Raw genomic sequence first — 24,634 nt, forward strand, 5'->3', positions numbered from 1 at the left:
TGCATTTGCTAACGCTAGTGTCGCCGATACTTTATAGTTTACTATATTCGGCAAGAAACTCTCTGATTCCAGTCTTTGAGTTTCTTATTCGGTTTTAAAACTATGTGGGATTTAATATCCCCTTATTTTAAGTAATGTTTTCATTGCCGAAATGAAGCTTATTAGCTCTTTATATTTAAGTATCTTATCATGTCTTTTCTGGTGAAGGACCTGAAAGGCATGTAGTGTACTGTTGTTCTGGAATAGTAGAAAGTGATTTAATAAGTTATCTAAATAGAGTTATTACTGCTAGGTACCCCCATAGAGTTACAGGACAAAGTTTCCTGAAATTGTTCAAGTTGTACAAGCTCAGCTCTATTCCACTACACAATTCAGCCAAAATACTTCAATCATTAAATGTATTTTGTCTCTTAATTGTGGATATCCTCAGACCAGTTTGCCTGCTTTTTAAGTTTTCTCCAAGAAACCTGGTGTTTTAAAGATGGCTAATTCATCTTCAGTTGAAAAAGCTAATACAATGGTTCCTCACATCATGATGAGATACGAGTAACATCTTCCATACTGTAGATGCTGAGAAGAATGATGAGAGAATAGTGTTGGAAAGTCATTAGATTTTTAGGTGATGTTACAGTGGTGCTATCTGGATGAGAGAAGCATAGGTGGACAGATGATTACATTTGAATGGTTTGGGTGTGAATCACTTGGAGAAAGTGCTGCTGGAAGGTAAAGAAGTGAGTGCAGAGAATGAATCTGATGAAGTGGAAAGCATGGGGATGAACAGGAAAGTAAGACAGGAAAGATTGAAAAGGTAGTTATGAAAGAAGAAGTGAGTGGCATGATTATAGAGAATGAGAGAACTGGTGTGCAAGACAGATAGAGAAACATTGAGGCTCAGGGTAGACAGGGAAACACAGCATAAAAAAGGTTGATGCTCCAAGAGGGTGTGGATGTGTGTGTAGACAAAAAAGGGAAAGGGATGACCTGGGATCAAGAGAAAACAGTTGGATTGGAAGAAGGTTATAAGATGAATAAGAAGAAAAAGAAATGGCTCGAGTTAAGCATGAAGAAGTCATATTAAATAAATGGTATTAGTGGAACTAGTTATAGATCCAGGAATGAGCTGCTATGTTTATATAGAAATGCTAGAAGTGTAAGAAATGAAAACAAGGCAAATGAAATGGTTGCATTAATTGAGTCTGTTAAGGATAACATCCTGACAGGAATAGATATGGAAGAAATGTGTTTTGTGAAGATAGAAAGGGTAATAAGGGAATGGGAGTGCTATTGATGATAGGGAAAGAGTTATGTCCATACAAAGTAGAGATGCAAGAGGGGAAATAGAAATTCACCTCTATCTCACACCATACTGCCTCAAAACTAGTGGTTTTGAGACAGTATGGTGTGAGATAGAGGTGAATAGAATGAAATACTTAGTTGGATAATGCGGATGGTAGTTACTATGAAATGTACAATCAAATTAGCCAGACAAATAAGAAAAGGGTGATCATTATGGGTGATTTTAATTATGGCAATATAGACTGTAATGATGAGATAGCAACTGGAAGTAAAGAAAATGTTTTTTGAGGGACAACTATCTCAGACAGTATATAACAGAGGGCACACCAGGATTGAGGGTCTTGGATTTCATCATTAGAGGATGTAATTATAAATGAGGTGTCAAATCACCCTCCAGTTGGTGAGAGTGACCAAGAAATGATTAATTGGGTGGTTGCCATCCATGTGAGGACCTCTGTGAAGGCTGGTGGTTATGAGGAGCTCAGGAGACAGCTTGTAGGTGTAGCATGGAATGAGGAGTTAGTTGGAAAGGAGATCAATGTGGCTTGGGGGGGGGGGGTATTCAAGAATTGTCTAATGAAAGCAATGTCTAAATATATTTATTCCAAGGGTTTAAAAGGTTAAATAAGGTAGGTGTGAATTGGATGAATGAAGAGATTAAGCATGAGATATAGAGGAAAAAAGCATTAGGAAGGCAGCATAAGAGAAGTGGTAATAATCAATTCCATGAGGATTACAAAGAATAAGCAAGGAGAGGTCTTGGATTTCATGACTTGGTTGGTAAGGGTAGCAAAAAGTGAAGTATGAGCAGCAGTTAGCTAATGAAGCCAAAAAGAATCCTAGGGAGTTCTGAAGAAAATGGTATAAGAACTACTGTTATAGAAGATATAGTGGAAATACTTAACGAGCAGTTCATAGAGGTCTTTCATTCTTATGAATGATGAGGAGGAGAAACTGACTGTAAGTGAGCAAGAGGTATATGGAGAATTGAGCAAATTCGGTGTTAATAATACTGTGGTACTTGATAATATATCTCCACATATTTTGAAGGAATGTTCCAAGGAACTATCATCTGCCTTGACATATTTTTTTAATACGAGTCTTGCAGTTTGTCAAGTTGCAAAGCAGTGGAAGGAGGGCAAGATTGTGCCACTTGAGAAGGAGAGGTGATAGAATTCAAGCATCAAATTATAGACCTATCTGTGTGTGTCAGATGTTGTGGTTAAGGTGTTGGAGAAGCTGATGAGAACCAGGATCCAGAATTGGATTGACAACAATGGTATTATCTTTTGATGAACAGCATGGATTTGCTAAAGGGAGGTCATGTTTTAGTAATCTACTCATGTTTTAGTAATCTACTTGTAATAAGGTGACGACTTCATTGGACAGAGAAGAGGGATATATAGTAGTTTACTTCGAGTTTGCAAAGGCTTTTGATAGATTATTGCATGATAAGTTGATAGTCAAACTAGAGCGGATGTAGTTGGTTATTAGACTAGTGCATTGGATCAAGATTGGCAAGCTGATAGGTATCAGCAAGTTATGTATGGGGAAGCAATATCCCGGAAGAGGAAAGTCACTAGTAGTGTGCCTCAGGGGTCTGTCGAACTATGAAGAGTAGAGAAGATGTTGTGGCCTTACAAGAAGACTTGAATAGATTGGGTGAATGGGTACAGGAATGGGAATACCACTTCAATGTTGCAAAATGTAAGGTTTTAAAATTTGGGAAACAAAAATGGGATGTAGAATTTAAACTTGGTGGGGATATTATTATTATTATTATTATGGGTATCTCCATGGAGTCAGTAGACTCATCATGGGAGACCCAAACCATCAAAACAATATCTATCATATCTCTTCTGAATTCATTTACAGATGAAGAACTCACAACTGAGTTAGGCAATGTACTTCACTCATTCACCACCCTCCACTCAAAAAACCTCGTTCTCACACCCTTGTTAACCACACTTTTCCTTAATTTCCTGGGATGACCTCTTGTTCTTCCATCACTATCACACACAACTGAAATATTTCCCCTGCATTAATCTTATAAAAACCTTTTAGTAATTGAAATGTTTCTATCATATCCTCTCTTCGTCTGTGCAGTTAGCCTAGTGGCTGTGTGCCTCGCAACCATATGCTTTGGGAAGGAGTGTCCTAGGTTCGATTCCCATCGGTGACTTGAGGAGCTGAAGGATCTTCCTCAGCAATAGCCAAGTTAGCCGGTCTTGGGTGTGGACAGTAGGGTTTTCCCCCCAGTTTATCCTGGGGTTTTTCATTCCACAAAGCAGGCAAACTAGCCTTGAGAACTCAACACTACAGACATAGGATACACCAGGACGTAGGGCTGACCACCTTATCCTGTGAACAGTTTGAGGTTTTGAGCATTAATCTTATAAAAACCTTTTAGTAATTTAAATGTTTCTATCATATCCTCTCTTCGTCTGTGCAGTTAGCCTAGTGGCTGTGTGCCTCGCAACCATATGCTTTGGGAAGGAGTGTCCTAGGTTTGATTCCCATCGGTGACTTGAGGAGCTGAAGGATCTTCCTCAGCAATAGCCAAGTTAGCCGGTCTTGGGTGTGGACAGTAGGGTTTTCCCCCCAGTTTATCCTGGGGTTTTTCATTCCACAAAGCAGGCAAACTAGCCTTGAGAACTCAACACTACAGACATAGGATACACCAGGACGTAGGGCTGACCACCTTATCCTGTGAACAGTTTGAGGTTTTGAGCATTAATCTTATAAAAACCTTTTAGTAATTTAAATGTTTCTATCATATCCTCTCTTCGTCTGTGCAGTTAGCCTAGTGGCTGTGTGCCTCGCAACCATATGCTTTGGGAAGGAGTGTCCTAGGTTTGATTCCCATCGGTGACATGAGGAGCTGAAGGATCTTCCTCAGCAATAGCCAAGTTAGCTGGTCTTGGGTGTGGACAGTAGGGTTTTTCCCCAGTTTATCCTGGGGTTTTTCATCTCGCAAAGCAGGCAAACTGGCCTTGAGAACTCAACAGTACAGACATAGGATACACCAGGACGTAGGGCTGACCACCTTATCCTGTGAACGGTTTGAGGTCCGATGATTAATAAACCCTTGACACCACAAGGTAACAGAGGGAAATAGGAAGATGAGATGAGATATCTCCTCTTCTCCCCCCTATCAACCAACCTCTGCAATCCACAAGCTCTCAATCTATCAATGTAGGGAGCATTTTTTACATGACTAAGTTGGTGAGTGATGTAAAAAATGCTCCCTACTCTCCTCTGAACCCTCTCCACAACTTCCTCATCTCCAAGGAATCCAGGTGACCAGACTTGAGCACAGCAATCCAAATGTGGAAGTATCAATGCCTTATAAAGAGGAATAATAACCTCTTTATCTCTGGATGTCAATGTGTTCTTCAATAATCAATTAATCCTATGTGCAGTCTTGTACACCTTAGCAATGTGTCCTCTGAACTTCATCTCCCTATCCACCAACACCCCAAGTCCCTAGCCTCATAATCTCATGGAGTACCATTCCATCATTGTAGTACTTAGTTGGCAATCTTTTAATCCCAAAATACATAACTTGACACTTTTCCACATTGAGCTGACATCCATTACCTTTTGCTGCTCATTTTGTCAGCTTATTTAAATCATCCTGCAAGCTCTCAACATTAGCTTGATTTTTTATTGTGCTACCCAACTTTGCATCATTAACAAACAATTGAATATCTCCCTTTAAGCCATTTTCTATATCATTTATGTACAAATTAAACAATAATAGTCCAAGCACAGAGCTCCTGAGGCACACCACTGGTCACCTGCCTCATCCTTACATATACCACTTACTGGTATCTCTCCCTGAGCCAGTCTCTTATTCATATCACTAGTTTAGTATCCATCCCCATCTGCTCCAATTTGTGCAACAGTATTCCATGGGGTATCCTGTAAAATGCCTTAGCAAAATCCAGAAGTATTACTGTGTAGCCATTTCCTTTGTCAAACTCAGATGTAATTCTATTATAAAAAGTTAATAAATTGCTAAGGCGGAACGACCTTTAACAAAACCATGTTGGTCCCTATAGAGTATCATATTCTGATCCACCCATTCTTGAATTCTGTCTTTAACCAACTTTTCCAATACTTTTACCACCACTTCTAAGATGGTCTGTAATTAACTACCACAGTTTTAGAGCCACCTTTATGCAAAGGAACTACTTTGCCTTTCTTTCACTCCCTGGGGACCATACCAGAGTTCAAACTGAAGTTAACCAAGTAAGAGGCGTTAACGATTCCTTTGCACATTCAAGTAACACCCGAGTCATTATTCCATCTAAACCTACAGCAGTGTTTGCATTTAAATTCTGCAATATACTAAGTACCTCTCATTTATTAACTTCATTTGTCACATTAATTATTGCTACAGGTACAGAGATATCCTCACTTGGGTGATAGACTTTTGAACAGTGATCACCCAGTAACTCTACTATTACATCTGAATTGGTTACCTCAATACCATCAGCACCCACTAAAGTTATCCTTCCGAAGTCATTCTTCCTTTTACTTGCCACATAGCAGAAGAACTCTTTGAGATTACCCTTGATCTCCTTGACTAAGGTCTTCTCATAATCTGATTTAGCTTTTCCTATTATGCTGGTAACCTTCCTAGCTTGAGCCTTGTATTGCTCATGGGTGTACAGATCACATTTCTCCTTGTAAATTCTCCATAACATTTTCTTTTTTTGCAGATCAAGCCTGGTAATACTACTCATCCATCTAACGCCTACCTTGTTTGTCTTTCTGACCGTGGGGATACATTCTGATATCACCTTCTTCAGATACCCACTGATTTTATACCATGCACTCTAACATCTTTCCCCTGAATATGTTCTGCCATGGGATGGCTGTAAGCTCACTCCGAAGCTTGTTATAATCCCCTAACCTGTAGTTCCGTTCTTAAGTAGAGAAATCCACAAATTTTGCAACCTCCCAAGTTGATACTACATAATCGCTCTCACCAATTGGAGGTAACGAGGACACCTTAATTATGCATATGTTCTCTGAACCAATGACCAGGTCTAACACTCTCACACACACGAGTCCCTTCAGTTATGTGCTGTTTCAAGTAATTATCTCTTAGGTGTATGAATTCCATTTCCTTTCTGCCACGTGCTATTTCCTCCTTCCAATTGATATCACCATAATTAAAATCCCCCCATAATAATCACTAACCCTGCACTCATTGCACTAATTTGCTGATGCATGAATTCAGTATCATCCCCCTGTACCCACTGGCCTATAGCAGCAACCAACTCTGTATTTGGTTGCATTGGTCACTATTTCACACCAGACCCCCTCGAATGAACCATCATTCACATGTCTATCCTCTTGATATGCTACTTTCTTTGGCTGCAACTCATCAGCTATCATCAACAGTACCCCCCCCCCCCATTCTATCTTCTCTATCCCCTGAAAATATTGTACCCATCACATTCAATTCCAGTAACCACATCTTCTGCTGACAGCCAGGTTTCACTAATGCCTACAACTTTTGGTGAGATTGCACTGACTAATGCCAAAAATTCTTCCCTCTTATTTCGAATGCTTCTTGCATTAGTATACAAAAATTGCAGATTCCCTTTAGTTCGTGTACCAGCTTTAGAACTGATATACATGTCACTAATTTCAGTAGTCCCATGCCAATTTTTATCTACTCTGTTCTGCAATTATTCCTCGAATAAGGATTAACAAATATACAGTCACTGCATAAGTTTCTCTCTCTTACACTCAGCCTTTTCAATTTTAGTTTTCCTGCCCAATTACTTCAACGTGTTCAGAAAACAGTAACTTCTTCAATTGCTTATGACCTTCCATGTTCAGATACAACCCATCTCTTGCATACAGCTGTCTTTTATCTTCACACTCCAGACATCAACAAATTCCAGACCTCTTTTTTTGGACATTCTTGCAATCATATCATTCATTATCATCACTCATAATTGTCAAAACGAGGCAGCACACACACACACACATACACAATCCTCCCTTTGACACTTTTAATTTTTATGATATCTAACAATGTTCTTAAATCTTTTGCTACCCAATTTATCCTACCACTCAGGTCATTTGTACCCACCATAACTATCATCTTTTCTGCATCATGCCCTCTCTTTATTGCTAAAGCCACTTTCTCTGTTGTTCTACAGCCAAGCACTCCTCATAACTTCATTCAAATCCAAACAAGCATCACTCACGGTCTCATTCTCTATGCTATTCAGCATGACTCTCCCAGTTTCATTACTTTCCCTCAATACTTACTCCCTCACTTTCATGACATCTTGTTTCTTCTAGACCTCTTGTGCTTTCATTCTGTTGACTCCCAATCACTTCATTACTATTTACTTCATCATTCACCAGAGACTCTCCCTTACTTAATCCTGTTTTAGTTACTTCAGCTAAAGTAATCACCATATTTCACTATTCAGCACATTTAACTCAGTTTTAATTTCCAGAACCTTCTTACTGAGCACTTCCAATTCCTCTTGCAGAAGATGGTCACTTTTCATTTTCATGAACTCCTACCGAAGTTCTTCCACTACGGTCCCGACGTCTACTTCCATTCCTATTCGCTCCAGTCTATCCCGACACTTCTCACATACATCAACATTTTCATTCTTCTCATTTAGCTAAACAGTCCACAGATCCTTCACATTCTTCAGCACATACATATAGCAGTTTCCTCAATGCATCCACTGCGAAAAATCCAAGGCAGAGCCAGACTTTCGTATAGAAGTCCTCCGAGCCACTGACGTATGTCTATTGTTGGCTGCCATCTTTAGACACTGAAGTAGTGAAACAAAAACAAACAGCAGCACAATATATATTCAACAAAATTTCAAACAATAACACCGCTGAAGGACACTCGTATCCGACTGAAGCACAACTGCAGCACAAGATACAAAAAGCCACACTATACTTTAATTTAAAAACACTTTTTCTAGCGTAGCTCAACACAACTGCCATATTCACTAGCGACACTAGTTCCACATTTTCAATATATTGTTGGAGGTGGAGGAAATAAGAAATCTTGGGGTGATATTGGATAAAGATCTGAAATTTAGGGGAACACATTGCCAAAATTGTGAGGACAACACAACAAATTCTGGGAATGATGCAGACACTGACTCATAGAAATAAGGAGATTGTCGTTCCATTGTTGTTCCATTCTGATTAGGCCACACATGGACTACTGTGCACAGTTTTGGTCACCTGGTTTTCAAAAGGACAAAGAGATGTTGGAAAGAGTCCAAGGAAGATTCTGATCTCTGGAATGTTGAATATGAGGAAAGGTTCAGAAGATACAATTTACAGAGTTGAGTGGATAGGAGAAAGAGAGGTGATATGATAGAGACCTACAAGTTAGTAAGGGTTTGTTATAGGATCAGTGTTTAAGAGGTTTTACAGAAGGTGGGAGATCATGGGAGAACCAGAAGTCATCCCTGAAAGCTGTATAAGGAGGGTATGAGCAGGGGAGTGAATCAGGTTTTTTGCATGCAGAGTTGTGAATGATTGGAATGCCTTGCCTGAGACGATAATGCCTGCAGAGAATTTGAGTGTGTTTGATGAGCCATGATGAGCCAGTATGATGAGCCATGTGAATGACAAAAGGACCTCCTAGGTGAGTCTTTAACTCCATGAGGTCTTGGGGTAATAATAATAATAATAATTATTATTATTATTATTGGCAAAGAGAACAAAAGGTACAGGTACCATTTTCACAAGAAGAAAGTTTAGTTTAATTTTAATGACAGATTAAATGGAATTGTAAAATCTATTAAAAAATAGATAAACATCTGCTTTTAATAATCGTATGACATTATTTCAAAGCTGTATACAGAAACTATAAAAGTTTCATGTGAAATTTACCAGAGAGCTTACGGGAATACATTCGCCGGCATTTACAAGTTGACCTAGCTGGACCTAATAGGTGACGATGACTGCTATCAAGCATCCGTATATTTGCCTCCTGTTGGTCCATTTTGATAAGGTTTCACTGGCCTGACAGCTGTTTCGAACTTACTGGTTCATCCTCAGAGACCAGGCAGAAACCTTAAAGAGAGCAAAAACTCTCTTGCAATACTGAGGAACTTGAAATGTTAGAGAGGTGTATTTTCCCTAAGTGAACTCTCGGTCAGTGCTTGAAAGTATTTACTAAAATAAAGAGCCAAAGGCTTCAAATGTATTCCTGTAAGCTCTTTGGTCAAATTTCTTACAAAACTTTTATAGCTTCTGTATTCCACTTAATTTTTATAAATTTTGTTGCCGAATTTAAACCTTTGGCTCTTTATTTTAATTAATGAAACGTTTTACTTAATTCTGAGCAATATTCTGACAAGTGCATGAAATGTGATCTCACCCTGAATATTCGCAACATCTCCTCTCCTCAAAAGTCAATATCTTCTATCTTAAACAGTGATCTTTTCTCCTTGTTTTTAGACATATCTAGGCAGTCTCTCCTGTGTCCTTACGATCAAAACAGACTTATTCTCAAATCTCAAAATTGACTTGCTTGTTCAAAAGCAAAAACCTGCTGGTTTTCCCTTTCAATCATTTCTGACCATAGGTGACTTTGTAGGCATTGCCCACAAAGTATTCCTGGTGAGATTTTTACAAGGTAGTTCACCATTGCTTTCCGCCCCCCCCCCCCCCCTCACCCCACCCTAATTTTATCTGGGCTATGGACTTACATATGGCTGGGACATATTCATAGCCTTCCAAAAATACATAAGGAAGGAGTTTCATTCAGACCCATAGCGGACTGCATAGACTCTTCCACTCCACTATCACTTCCCAGATTTCTAGGTCGTCTTTTAAGCACTCCCAAACTGGCCACACACACACAAACCTCTATGAAAAATTCATTAGATATTTTGACACGGACCTTATGATTAGCTTTGATATCTAGTCCTTATTTACTAGTGCACCTCTAGCTGATACTCTCCAGTTGTTATCGGATGAGTTTTCTCCAAACATAATTGAACTATGTGACTTTGTCATACGCTCAGGCTATTTCATCTGCAGAAACCAGTTCGACAAACAGATTGAAGGAACTGCCAGTAGAAGCCCCTTGTCACCTACCTGTACTTGCTAATTTCAACTTAGAGCATCTTGAAGAATCCCTATTCTCTTCAATACAACCCCAACCTTCCTTTCAGATTCAATATGTAGATGATGTGTTTGCCATCTGGTCAGACTCAGAAGAATCTCTACTTACCTTTTTAGCCAAAATCAACAGCCTATACCTATGCATCAACTTCACTATGGAAAAAGAAAATTAGCCTTCCTGGATGTCCTCCTTTCCTGTACCCCTTCTGAAATACTTGTTGCTTCTATTCACCATAAACCTACTTTCACAGGTTATTACATACAGCAAGATTCAGCACATCATCCATCTCAAAAAATAGAAACTTCTTCAAATCTCTTTGCTCAACAGAGCACATGTCACCTGCCCCAATTCCCCAGTTCTCCAAGAATTGAACACCACCTGTGCATCTTACTACAGAATGGTTTCACATCAAGGAAGTTTAAATGCATCTTGGACTCATACAAGCCCATCGCCGAAAACCCTGAATCAGTACAGTGAGTCCCTATCCCATATATTGCAGACACCTCTGAGATGATTGTTAAGATCCTGAAAAGCTATAATTTAGTTCCTACTTTTTTTTCCTATCAACAAAATCTCCTTTGGTTACCATCTGTGAAAGATAAACATTCCCCTCCCCTCCCCTCCCACCTCTCTCTCTCTCTCTCTCCCTGGTGTTTACCAAGTTCAGTGTGAGTGTCTCTGCTCGTACTTTGAACAAATAGGACGTTTTGTTGAAAAATGACTACAAAAACACTAATCTTATATTAACAACAATAAGCCTGAAAAATCTGGCCTCGCTCAGCATTGAGTGGACACTGACCATGATATCCTCTGCTCCAATATATGCCTTTTACATCAGTGAAGATTTAGGTTTGAGCAGTTATTTAAAAAGAGTGCTGAAGCACTTCTCTACCACCCAGAATTTAAATTGGAATGACTATCTCCCTATTGCGAAGAGTCTCATCCTCATAAAAGACAAGGAATAATGCTCGCCCCCATTTTAAGTATTATTATTACTGTTTTAAATTTAATATAATGTTGTATCTTTTCATTATGTAATTAAAATTAATTTTATTTCAAATCACTTAATTTTAAATTTAGGCCTTCATTGTAATCTTATTTTATTGTAACCACCCACTAGGTGGCATCCAACATGTGGCTCAGCTCTGTAAATAAGATTAACATCTTTTGTTCTAACTTCTCCTTATGATTATGCTGATGCACAAATGGCTGAAATATTTGAAGTAATAAAATTACTATGTTCTTGTGACTATGCGTGTGTATAATAAATATTATAATTGCACAAGTTCCATTAAAATTTCATAAAAAACTGCATGAAAGTTAAAAGGGAAAAAAAATTATGATATTTAAAATTTGATGAAAGTTAATATAGTCTAAAATAATATATAACTGAGAACTATTTTAATGGTTAAAAGCATTTCTGTCGTGTATTTCCTATTTTTCTTTTGTATCAGTCCCACATAAGAGAGAGAGAGAGAGAGAGAGATGTCAAACCAATAGTACATTATTGCATGTGTAGACAATTAAACTTAGAATGTAGAATAATAATATTAGTAACTGTAATCCAGTGCTTTTGATATGTAGTTTTTCTTAATTTGCTTTATCAAAAAGAATTCTTTGTTTTTTTATTGATTAGGAATTGTATATATTTCTTAGAGGCACAAAGTTCGCATTATTCCATTGACTGCTGTCTCATATCAGTGGAAGACACATGAAGGAAGTTTCTATGTATATGGATTTGAGCAAAAAGTCTATGCCCCAGACTATCCAGAAACTTGTTGCTGTGGATTTTGTGTTATTTTGTAATTCTAAAAATTATTAGTTAAGTTCAAATCTTTTTAAAATATATATATATATATATATATATATATTTAGATCATAAAAGAAATGCATTCTTTAGATATTCACACAGTTTTATATTATAATCTTTGCAAGAAAAATACTTTGCTTTTGAGTTGGTAATGCCTATAGTTCTGTGAGGCTGTTAGTGATAATTAAACATAATTATGGAATATGAATCTAAAAACAACAAATATGAGCATCAGGTCTTTGTTATTGAAGATGTGAGGGCGGTTGTAATATGAAGATCTAGTAAATTATTGAATATACTCTCCTAAAACCAATTGAATCTTCTTCAGTAAGATTCTCATAATTCAATCCTTAAAATTTATATGTATGACCAAGCATATTTTTTATTTTCTTCTTAGAATATTCTAATTGAATCATATCTACATAGTTAACATGATGTAGGTCAGGGCTGTCCATTGACTGCCCACAGGCCATATGCAACCCCAAGTGTCATTTTGTGCGGCCTGTCTGTGGGCCACACAAAATGATTTTTTTGATTTTCACAAGAGAAAAAATAAAACAATAACTTGAAGCGAATGAGTATTAGATATTTTACTTCTATCACTAATCGATAATCTCGATGTTGGTAATTTTATTAGGTGTTTTTACATCTTATATCCTACACATCTAATATTTGAAAAGCACGTGTTTTTCAAATATTAGATGTGTCAAAGAAGTGTTCTTACACTGTTTTGTTCCAACGTGCATGCTCCATGCACTCACAGGGAAGGTGAGCATTATTTGTTTGTTCAGCTATGGAGGTTTTGTTGCTAATCGCATGCTCACCTTCCCTGTGAGGTAATCCGAGGGCCGCATCATAATTACTAGATATGCATTATGATGCGGCCCTCAGATTACCTAAGGTTGGACAGCTCTGATGTAGGTTATGTTGTGTATATTTACCCTGATCAATCATTATTTGTTGCTGCACAATTTTTTTTTTGAAAGGAATTGCTCTTCCTCTTTTCCAGTCCTCTTATTGTTCCTGTTCTGAAATTTCATGGTAGTTTCTTGAAATTCAAAGCTAGCACTTCCAGAGTTTTTTTGTTTTTTTGTACTCATTCATTCTTTGGATGTTTGTAACTTGATATGCCCCAGAGTTAACTGTAGCCTGATTTTGACTATCTTCATACTTGTTCAGAATATCAAGTGATATCCATTTATTCATGGACTTCTTTTGAAGATTTCAAGATAATCACCTTTCCTCTGAATTAAATCTAATTCAGATCTTCTACATTCACTGTACAACTGTTGTAAACTGCTCCTTTACTGAATCTGACTTTAATTCATCTAGATCAGGGTTGCTCAAATAGTGAACTGCAATCTACGTGAGACTAACCAAATGATTTTTTCACAGTTCTCAGATGCTTCAGCTTAATACAGTAATTAATTTAGTTTTACATTTTTGCAGGTATTTATTTTGACAAAAAAAAAAAAAAACCTGTTTGGATAAGTAACTTAGTGAATGCACCTTTCTTCATATTACTGATAAAATATGAATCTTGTTGCTATGAATGTGAGCAGATCCCAAAAACTCTTAATAATAATAAATACCATCAAACCTATCCAGTCGTGCAGTGCATGATGTAGCCATTATTGTGGGAGGGGGGGGGATCAGTCTTTAATTGATAAGCTTCTTCAGAATTTGCAACAAATACAAGTCTAGCTTGTATTGTAGAAAATAAGTGGCATGGTCCTCATTAATCAGTGCTTAAATTTACAGTCAACTTTAAATATTGTCCATAAATAAAAATGTACTAATATGTACTCACTAATGTTTTATAGAGATTTGCTGTGGTGTGAAAGCGAATTCACACACCACAAGATACATTTAAGCCTAAACCAGATGGAGAAGTAAACTAATTAGGTTACCTTTGATCTGTACTAAACTTTTGTGAATCATTCTTTTTTGTGGCGTTATGGAGCTTTGTTTTCACCTTCACAGTGATTTTTTTGTACCAATCCCTGGCATTAGAAGATTCACAAAATTTATAACACAAGAGTGCTATGTGATTAAAGAGAAAAATGAAACTTGTCCATGTGTTTCTTGATCAGTTGGAAGTTGTCCTTGGAGAAAACAGTGTGAAGAAGGTTGTTCCAAAGAAGTAGATGGAATGAAAGAGGAGTATGAGAAGTTTGTTTGATAAGTGAGAAGTTGAGCTGTTTATGGATATATTCACTGCAGCTGCACGTTTTACATGCATAGAGGAATGTTGGCCAGATCAGTGGAGTCCCCATGAAAATTCCTGTAGAAAAAGCATAGAATAGTTCATCTGTTAAATGGTCTTCCCTTTTCTGGATAGTATCAAGCATTTTTAGGTATATTGGTATATTATCCCAAATGTGAGGCTAGCATTCTGAACTTGGAGAAACTTGGTATTTATATAGCATTAGGAGTGTTGTACATGTAAGAAGTAGTATCTTGAACATAAAATAACACCAAGTTTTTTTTTTTAAAGCTGGGGAGACTATGGGTGGGATGTATTTGGGCTAGGTGTAAGTAAGCCCTGAGAAGCTGAAGAGAGATCTGAATATTATAAAAGGAAAAGGGAAGTGAAATATTTTTATGAGAAAAAAAGATAGTGAACTTCAAAGTTAGGATGGGGGAGCAAGACTGTGTTTTGATTGCTTTGAAGTTTACATCCTACTGGATGAGGATGTAAGGAGCTCATTGTTTAAAGATTAGTTATGGAATATTTCAAGTTTGGATCATTTGAACAATACAGGGTTTGTCAAATGAAGAAAAGGAAAACTGTCAATAGGATATTTGGGATTAGTGAGGGGAGGTCATTGATGCACAGGAGGAAGAGCATAGACAAAAGCACAGAGATATAGGTTACTCTAGCTTTGATGAAGAAATGAGAGGAAACACTCACTCTGACATGTCACAAATGATCAAAGAGGAAACTAGCAATCCATTTACATAGAGTAGAAGACAGACCATAGATTAGTAACTTGGTTAATAGACCTCAATGCCAAACTTGACCAACTTCCCTGGAAATGTGAAGAATGACCATGAGTTTCTCTAAACCTTTCTATGACTTTTGTCCAAAGGTTTGTACAGTTGACTAGGAAATATGCTATTGATCAAGGGTGGAGGAGTCCATATATAGTCACTAATTAATTGGTAGTTCTCCAGGTTAATCACTTAATTGATCAAGCCTCCCCCCCATCCCAACACAACATGATGCTAATATGGTATTAGTTTTGCAGCCTCTTTGTGTGTGTGTGTGTGAGAGAGAGAGAGAGGGGGGACTAAGATGAGAACAGTGACAACACTAGTGTTACAGCTGACTTTTTTTTTCTTTTTTTTCTTTTTTTTTTTGTTTGACTGGCAGTATATAATTTGTTTCCATGATCTCTAGTAGAAGGTTTCACAAGAATGCTGACTGCTTATACAGACAATATGAGATGTGCATTAATTCTGGAGCCTAAGTGATACCATCTGGATCAGGACACTTGTTGGTATCCAAGTTATTAAGAATTCTTCTGTGACATCTTTCAAGCAAAAGATCAGATGAAGCATGCAGTTAGTTGTTCTTGATATAGTGGGACATGATTTGCCTTGGTCATTTATACAAGAATTGGAGGAAAACTGATGCCAGGAAGTCATCCTTATCTTAAAGTGATATTATAATAGTTGTTTAGCAGTAGATAAGAAACTGCTTTTTAAGCAGTGGCAGGTTTCTGTATTTAGCCCTTTTACCATTGGATTTGTTGATGATTCTTTACACATGTTGTAGGCTGCAGTGTAAACAATGTGAAACTGAGGTTTAGGACTTCCACTTTGAGGTATGACAATTTTTTATCTTGAATTACCTTGGAACACTTGTTGGAGAACCAAGGCTTGGATAATGTTGCTTCCACAACTCCCAGATCTCATCTTCTCTACCGCTAACAAAGTTTTTCCACCAAATGTATACTTTGCATCCTATCATTGCTTACCAGATTTCAAAATCTTACACTTTGCAACATTGAACTGATAGTTACACACACTTGCCCACTCAAACAATATATTTAAGTCCTCCTGTAAGGCCATAACATCTTCACTCTTCACTGTCTCTCCAGTTTTGCATCATCTGTGAATAGCTGCATTTCACTAGTTAAACTCATCCCAATATCATTAATATACAAGTTGAACACAGCACACATTAGTGACCTTCCTCTTTTGAGATATTGTACTGCGATATACAACTTTCTGATACCCATCTGACAGCTGGTCACCAGTCGAACTCACTAGCCTATTATCCAATCCCATCCGTTTCAATTTATTGGACAGCTTGTTGTGTATCAGTCTATCAAAAGCTTTTGCAAAATCTAGGCATATCATTACATATACATATCCATTCTCCAGTACATTAGTCAGCTTGTTAAGGATATGTAAACAGATTTATGCATGTACATTGGATATGTAAACAGATTTATGCATGTACATTGGATATGTAAACAGATTTTCTGGTATTGTGCTATATTTCCTTATTTTGAAGCCAGACTGCAAATGCATCACCTTGGAAATCAGCATTTAATATTTATTATTCTTATTATTAGTATTACATGACCTTTAATGATACCTAGGCTCATCATGGAAAGCAAATAGAGCATCTTTTTAACACTGATAAATTGAACAGGTGTCTGCATAGCCTTTTTGAAACAATCCATGAATACCATAATGCATTTCAGAAGAAAGAAGGGCTGTTATAGGTTCAGTTCTAGTCACTAACTAGAGAAACTTTTCTTCAACCAATTTCTGATGCAAGTAAGTAGGTTTTTCTCTCCTGGAAATTCAAGGTTTTAATTTCTCACCCACATTCTCACCTTATAGATGAGAGTATGTTAGGATTTAAGATCATGCGATGATAACAGTTGTTAGCATTCTCATATCCCAGTGCTTTTAAAGTTATCAATAGCCATGTGCTCAACTCTTAGTGAAGGCTAGAGAATGAAGACTAGCTGCTTTTCTCCCATTTCCAAAGATTAGTTAGAACTCTGACTACTCCCCTTTGTAAAATAAAGGGTGTTGAAGGATTAATTTATTTTTTTATAAAATAACTTGTTATTGCTGTGGTCTTTTGGTGTTTAACTTGTTAATGCTGTGCTCACTCACATAATCAGCATACAGCAGTGTACACCTACTTGTGTTGAAGACAATTGTTGATAATGTTTTTAAGTTTATTTTTGCAGGAATTTTTGAGAAACAGAGGTTGATATTACATTTATACAAATATATGCAACATTATCTGCAACTTAGAAATCTCATTGGATATGCTCATTTTATTCCATAATTTTGGCATTTTTATTTGATAGCCCTAGTATATTTGAAGTTTTATGTATACTTAGCCTATGGCATTCATTATGTATAGATATATGTGTATATTTTTTATTAATATATTTTTATTGTAACTATTTCCTCTATTATTGCTACTGTTTTAGCCATATATATAAAACTTAAGATTATTATTATTGTCATTCAGAAATTCAAAAAAAAAAAAAAAAATCTATGGGTTCATGATATTTTCATCATGAATGGTCAATGGACAAAACAAAGGTTGTCTTACCATTCCTTAAACACATTTACTGCCTACACTCTTACTGCCGCAGTACATTCCTCATCCTGCCAGTCTCTATGCAAAGAAATTCTTACTTTCTTACTGAACTACTCTGTTGCATAACATCCAGAGATAGCTTCATGTCTCTTTTCCTTGTTCTGGCATATGAAAATATCTTCCCAGTATCCTTCCAGTAAATACTCTCAACAGCTGAAATGTCTCAGTCATATCACTCCTTTGTCTTCTATTCATTCACGAAACTCTGCACATAATATACCTTAAATCTATTCTCATAAAGAATGTTCCACAATCATGATATTATTTTTGTTATCTGCCTTTGTACCCAAAAGTTTCTTCAATCCCTTCAAATCCTATGATAGATCTAAACACAATTATTCAGATTTGGTCTGGTCAGAGCTTTATGCAAGGAAACAACAACAACCACCCTCTTAACTCCAGCATCCTTCTTAGTATTACAACTCAGATTCCTCTGAGTTGTAATCATCATCTATGCAATGTTTTCTACAAACTTCACACTTCCATCCATTATCATCATCTCAAGATCCCTTGTCTCTCCTCACTTCCTCTAGTATAGTTCCACCAACAGAGTATTCAGCTTTCCAACTGTGACTCCTAGAATTCAAAACTTTACACTTGTATTGGTATAACCATTCATTTTCTATCAACAACTTTCCAGCATTTGAAAATCTTCATGTAGAGCCCCAAGTTCTGCACTATTACTGATAAACCTTCCAAGGTTTACATCATCTACATACAGTTGAATATTGTTTGCAGATGAAATGAAACTTAGGAGGCTTACCATAGCAATGGTCCCACTACTCTCTTCCTCGTATACACAATTCTTTGATATGTATACGCATTCCTTTTCCTTATTCTGAAAAAGTATAATATATGCATTTCCCTCATCAATAACTCTTGTTACTTCATTACAATATTAACATCATCTCTCCAATTATGGATACAAGCATTTGCTAATATTTTTAAATCTTAAGAACCACAAAAAAAGTACAAACAAATGAATCTATAGTTTAAGGCATTTTTGTTCTCAGCATTATACACTGGCATCATCTTACATTCCTTCCACTGTGGGGGGGGGGAAACTACCAGTGGCCAGACTCATTAAAAACCATGTTAAATGGCATAATCAGCTAATTCATTAAAACATAGAACAAAATCTCTTCCTGTTTTATTGCCTTGCTGACATACAGGTACAGGGCTCACATTCAGAAATGGGTTGACAGTGAATTTCTACTTTGCAATGAGCAGCATAGGTTTACTAAGGGAAGGTCATGTTTTAGCAACTTGGTCATATTCTATAACAATTTTACCATTGAACTAGACAAGGAGAATGGATACACCATGATACTTTTGGATTTTGCTAAGACTTTTGACAGAATACAGCATGGTGGACTGTTGCATAAATTGGATTATGCTAGAAGAAACTGGTGAGGCTAGGGATCTTGGAGTGTTAATAAATAGGAGGTTGAAGTTCAGGAGCCATGTGGCAAAGATTGCAAATACAACTCAAAAGATAATTGCAATACTGAATGAACATTCACATGTAAAGATAAGGATATCATTTTGCCTTTTTACAAGGCCTTGATAAGATCTCACTTAGACTATTGTGTACAGGTTTGGTCTCCTGGTTTCCATTGTGATTCTGATATATTGGATATCAATTGAATAATGATATATTGGAGAGAGTACAAAGGAGAGTGTTAAAAATGATACCAGGATTGTGAAATACTGATTACGAAGACAGATTGAGAATTTGTAGACTGCAGACACTAGCGAACAGGAGAAAGAGGGGAGATATAATTGAGACTTACAAACTTCTGAAAGGGTCATACAAGATTTAGATTTCATTTAATGGAATTTTTCAATTTATGGAGGGTGGGGAAAGGACAACAGGGCATCTTTGGAAGCTGAGAATGAATGCTGCTAAGAAAGGAATGAGGGCTAGATTTTTCTCTAATAGGGTGGTGCATCATTAGGATGGATTGCCATTGGATGTTGTGAGTGCAAGCAGTGTGAATGTATTCAAGAATAAGTATGATAGCTGGTGTGTGTGTGGTATGTGGCCTCGATGAGTCTCAGATCCCTGGAGGTCTTTCTTAATAATAATAATATATTTTCCTGTATATATATTTATATATATATATATGGGGAAGGGGAATTTTGGAACTTTCCAAAGAATTTTAGAGAAAAAAAAAAAATATATATATATATGTGTGTGTGTGTGTGTGTGTGTGTGTAGGCCTCCAGTAAATGGGGTACTGGTCTCACACTAAGTGATGAAATTCATCTCCAACCTAAAGACAATCACAGACATCCATGTCCACAGTCTGTTTGGTTGGAGAGCAGAAATGCTAACCACTCAGCCAAACAGGCTGGCAGTATACATCCACTTCATTTAATTCTAATCCTTTAATCACTCCCATTCCTCTAGGATTCATCAGAATGAATTATCGTACTAAAGTTCTTGTTCAACATCATTACTGTTTTATCTGCTATGCTTACTAAAACTCCTGCTCCTCTAGCAGAGTCATTCATTTCTCCTCCTACTGGTTACTACAAAACAATTCCTCGGGATTCTTCTTAGCTTGTGGTGCAAGTTTCCTCTTATATACAATAATTTTTCCTTCTGTACTAAATGAGGAATTTCAAAGTTCGAATCTTATATTCTTAATGCAGTTGCTCTTTGCGTTATTTAAACTTTTACAATAACCTCTTTTCATCTATACTTCCTGTCTGATTTCAGTAATCATATGCAATTTGATTCTAGATGAAGTGAGGGTTACTGATGCAGAAGAGGTTGTTCAGTTAATGAGTTCCCATTTCGTTAAAAGCTATCAACCTAGTGAACGCAACATTGAGCTCACTGTTACCTCTTCGCCAGATGAAGAGACGCAGGTGTGTGAGGCCGAGGTATTAGAGCTGTTGCACAAATTAAATATAGGGACTGATGGAATATCAGCATGTGTGCTAAAAGAGTGTTCAGCTGAATTGATCATTCCTTTGACCAGGATGTTTAATATGAGTCTCAGAACAGGGAAGATTCCACAGGAATGGAAGGAATGTATGGTAATTCCATTGCATAAGGGTGGTGCAAAGACTGATGCATCAAACTATCGACCAATTAGTATCTCAGGAGTGTTGGTGAAGATTTTAGAAACATTAGTTAGGGGCCCACATTCAGAAATGGGTTGACTAAGGGAAGGTCATGTTTTAGCAACTTGCTCACATTCTATGACAATGTTACCATTGAACTAGACAAGGGAAATGGATACACCATTAGCATAATGGATATACAACATTAACATGGATAAGAGGATGGCTGACTGACAGATATCAAAAAAGTGGTATACGGGGGGATCTGAGTCTGCAAGGTTTAAGATAACAAATGGCGTACCATAAGGATCAGTGCTTGGTCCACTGTTATTCAATCTGTACATTAATGATATTGGGAAGGATTTGACAAGCGACATACAGTTATTTGCTGATGATGCAAAGATAGGCAGGGTAATCATGAATGCTGCTGATTTGCAGTCCTTGCAGAATGATTTGAATAAGCTGGAATTGTGGGCATGGGAAAATGGGTATCAGTTCAATGCCAATAAATGTAAAGTCATTCACTTCAGCATGATTACATATCCAATGTCATATTATATTGGTGGGATTAGGCTAGAAGAAACTGATGAGGCTAGGGATCTTGGATTGTTAATAGATAGGAAGTTGAAGTTCAGGGGCCACATGGCCCCTGATTGTAAATACAACTCAAAAGATAATTGCAATGCCTCAAACGAATGTTCACATGTAAAGATAAGGATGTTATTTTGCCTCTTTACAAGGACTTGATAAGACCTCACTTGAACTACTGTGCGCAAGTCTGGTTTCCGATGTGATTCTGATATATTGGAGAGAGTACAAAGGTGGGTGTGTTAAAAATTATATCAGGATTGTGGAATACTGATTATGAAGATAGGTTGAGAATTTGTAGATTGCAGACACTAGCAAACAGGAGAAAGAGGGATGATATGATTGAGACTTACAAACTGCTGAAAGGGTCATACAGGATTTCAATTTATGGAAGGTAGGGAAAGGACGAGAGGGCATCCTTGGAAGCTGAGAATGAAGGCTGCCAAGCAGGGTGTAAGGGCTTTTTTCTCAGAGGGTGGTGCATGATTGGAATGGATTGTCATTGGATGTTGTGAGTGCAAGCAGTGTGAATGAATTCAATAATAAGTATGATAACTGGTGTGTGTGTGTGTGTGTAGTATGTGGCCTCCCTGGAAGTCTCTCTTAATAATAATAATATTCCAAATTGCTCTATTTTTCACTTGAAGCATGCGATTTGCCATTGCTCCTAACAGATATTCTTTAAGCTACCTCTCATTCACTACTGATCTCTCTTCTGATTCTTCCATCCATTGTACAGTTTCACAGTGGTCACTTCTGCATGCCTATTCATCCTTCAAATCAAGATTATGTGGTCACTCTGGTGCAAGTATTATATCTCATTCATGATCAGAACCCCTGATAAATCCAAAACAATTGATTCTCCTTTTAACTTCCACCATGTGCTACCTAAAACATCATTCCTCAAAAATTCCATAAGTTCAGGTTGGAAGTTCCCTTATTACTATATGCTGATTTCGCTGCTAATTTATATTTCTATAGTTAAAATCCCCCATAATAGCAGTTATTCGTTTTGCACTTTCTGAACTAATTTTCCCCCTCATCACCCACTACATTTCTACAGAATATCCTCTCCTGTCCTGCCCACTTTTGTCATACATGATTAAAGAAATTGGTGCTATTACCTCTCAATTTCTATCCCTGTCAAAGCATCACCTTCTGCCACCCAGATTTTGCTGATAAGAATAAATTAAAGATGCCAAGAAGTTATATCATATTTCTCTTCATGGACTGACCTCCACCTCCAATCTTTCCTGGCACAACCATTTCTACTATAGTTTCTCCAGCTGCCAAAAAACTTGGTGTACTTTTTTGTACAAGACACTACTTCACACCTTCACAGCTGCTAACTCTATACAAAGCCAAAATCCCATCAGGTCATGGAATATTGCTCCCATATTTGGGGTAGTGCACCAAAATTCTCTCTAAGATTGCTTGATTCTATCTAAAAGAAGGTAATCCAGCTAATTAATGATCCCTTTCACAGGCCACTTCAATCCCTGAACTGAATCCAGAACTGATGCCTCTCTCATAGATGTTCAGTTTCTGCCTCTTCTATAAGCTTCATCTACTTCCACCTACTTCTGACAGTGCTCTGCTGGATTGGCCACTATTATTCCATCACTCTCCTCCAAAATCATTAAAACTAGAGCTACTGCTAACCAACAGCCTTTTATAGTCCATCTTAAAACTCACCGAACCAACTTCACTGCCTCCTTTTTATCCCCTCTACTTCTGACCTTTGGAACAGTCTCCTCCACTCTGAATTCCCCAAAGATTACAACGCAACCCTTAGCTGTTCAAGCAAAATGTGAACAGACTCCTCCTTTCTTCTATTCCTCTTGCCCACACATGGCACTAGTGTGCTATAGGTCTTGTGGCCTTTCACGTGTGGATTCTGTACCAGATATTTAAAAAAAATAATAAAAAATCTTGGTTTCATCCTTTATCCAAGTGTAAGCAAAGTTTGTGCATGAAGTCACTTCATAGGGGCACTTGTATATAGGGGCTAATGACTTCACATCAATTGCCTTAGTATCCCATAATGCAATGCACATATTCTTCTTATTATTATTTTTATTATTAACATCTGACCTCCATGGAGTCAGAGACTCATCATGGGAAGTACACATTGTTGCACACAATGCTCACCCAACTGTGCTTTAAACTGATGAGTCTCTGACTCATCAGTTTAAAGTTAGAGTCAGAGACTTATCCAACTTTAAACTGATGAGTCAGAGACTCATCAGTTTAAAGTTGGATAAGCATTACACATCAACCAAATAACAACCCCTGACTTGCTTATATGTCTCAATCATATTCCCTCCCTCTCCTCATACTCTGCATTCCAAAGACCACCGACTACCTTTGTGAATCTTCTGTAGTTCCTTTCTAACATATCCTCATCACCGTGAAAACTCAGTGACCAAATCTGTGCACAATAATCCATATGAGGCCCGATCAAGGCCTTATACAATAGCATCATAACTTCTCGATTTCTGCATGTCAGAGTCTTCTGCATCATTGCCATTATCCAATGTGATGTCTTCACAATTTGTGCAATGTCACCCCTGAATTTCAGGTCCTTGTCCACTGTCACTCCTAGATCTCTCATCGCCTCTAATTCCTAATTTCCTCACCAAATGTATACCCTGAATCCCACCATTGCTTGACAAATTTCAAAACATTACACTTTGCAACATTGAACTGATAGTCCCACTTACCTGTCCATTCAAGCAATCCATTCAAGTCCTCTTGTAATGCCATAACATCTGCTTGACTCTGCATTGCTCCCGTCAGTTTTGCATTATCTGCAAACAGCTGCATATCAATAGTTAAACCCAACCCAATATCACTAACATACAGATTGAACAACAGTGGCCCCTGCAGCCCACCACTAGTGACCTTTCACTTTCAGAATACCACACCCACCATATGCAACTTTCTGATACCTATCCGACAGCTGGTCACTGATCCGACATAGAGGTATGTTATCCAATTCCATCTATTTCAATTTATTTAAGAGCTTATCGTGTGGCAGTCTATCAAAAGCCTTTGCAAGATCCAAGTACACCACTGT

General features: G+C 37.4%; 1 protein-coding gene across 1 annotated transcript in view; it reads left to right on the forward strand.

The window, feature by feature from the left end:
- The window catches only part of LOC150106613 (protein SSUH2 homolog), a gene marked incomplete at its 5' end in the record, with an annotated part of 284,249 nt that extends 272,002 nt beyond the window's left edge, over nt 1-12,247 (forward strand). The window contains one exon of the mRNA XM_090393441.1: nt 12,098-12,247. Coding sequence (XP_090249567.1) covers nt 12,098-12,247 — 150 coding nt within the window. The remainder of the gene's footprint in view (nt 1-12,097) is intronic.
- Nucleotides 12,248-24,634: the final 12,387 nt, after the last annotated feature.

Source organism: Typopeltis vanoorti, chromosome 5 (genome assembly GCF_054136105.1).
Source record: "Typopeltis vanoorti isolate ZY-2024b chromosome 5, IOZ_Tvanoo_1.0, whole genome shotgun sequence".
NCBI lineage: Eukaryota > Metazoa > Arthropoda > Arachnida > Uropygi > Thelyphonidae > Typopeltis > Typopeltis vanoorti.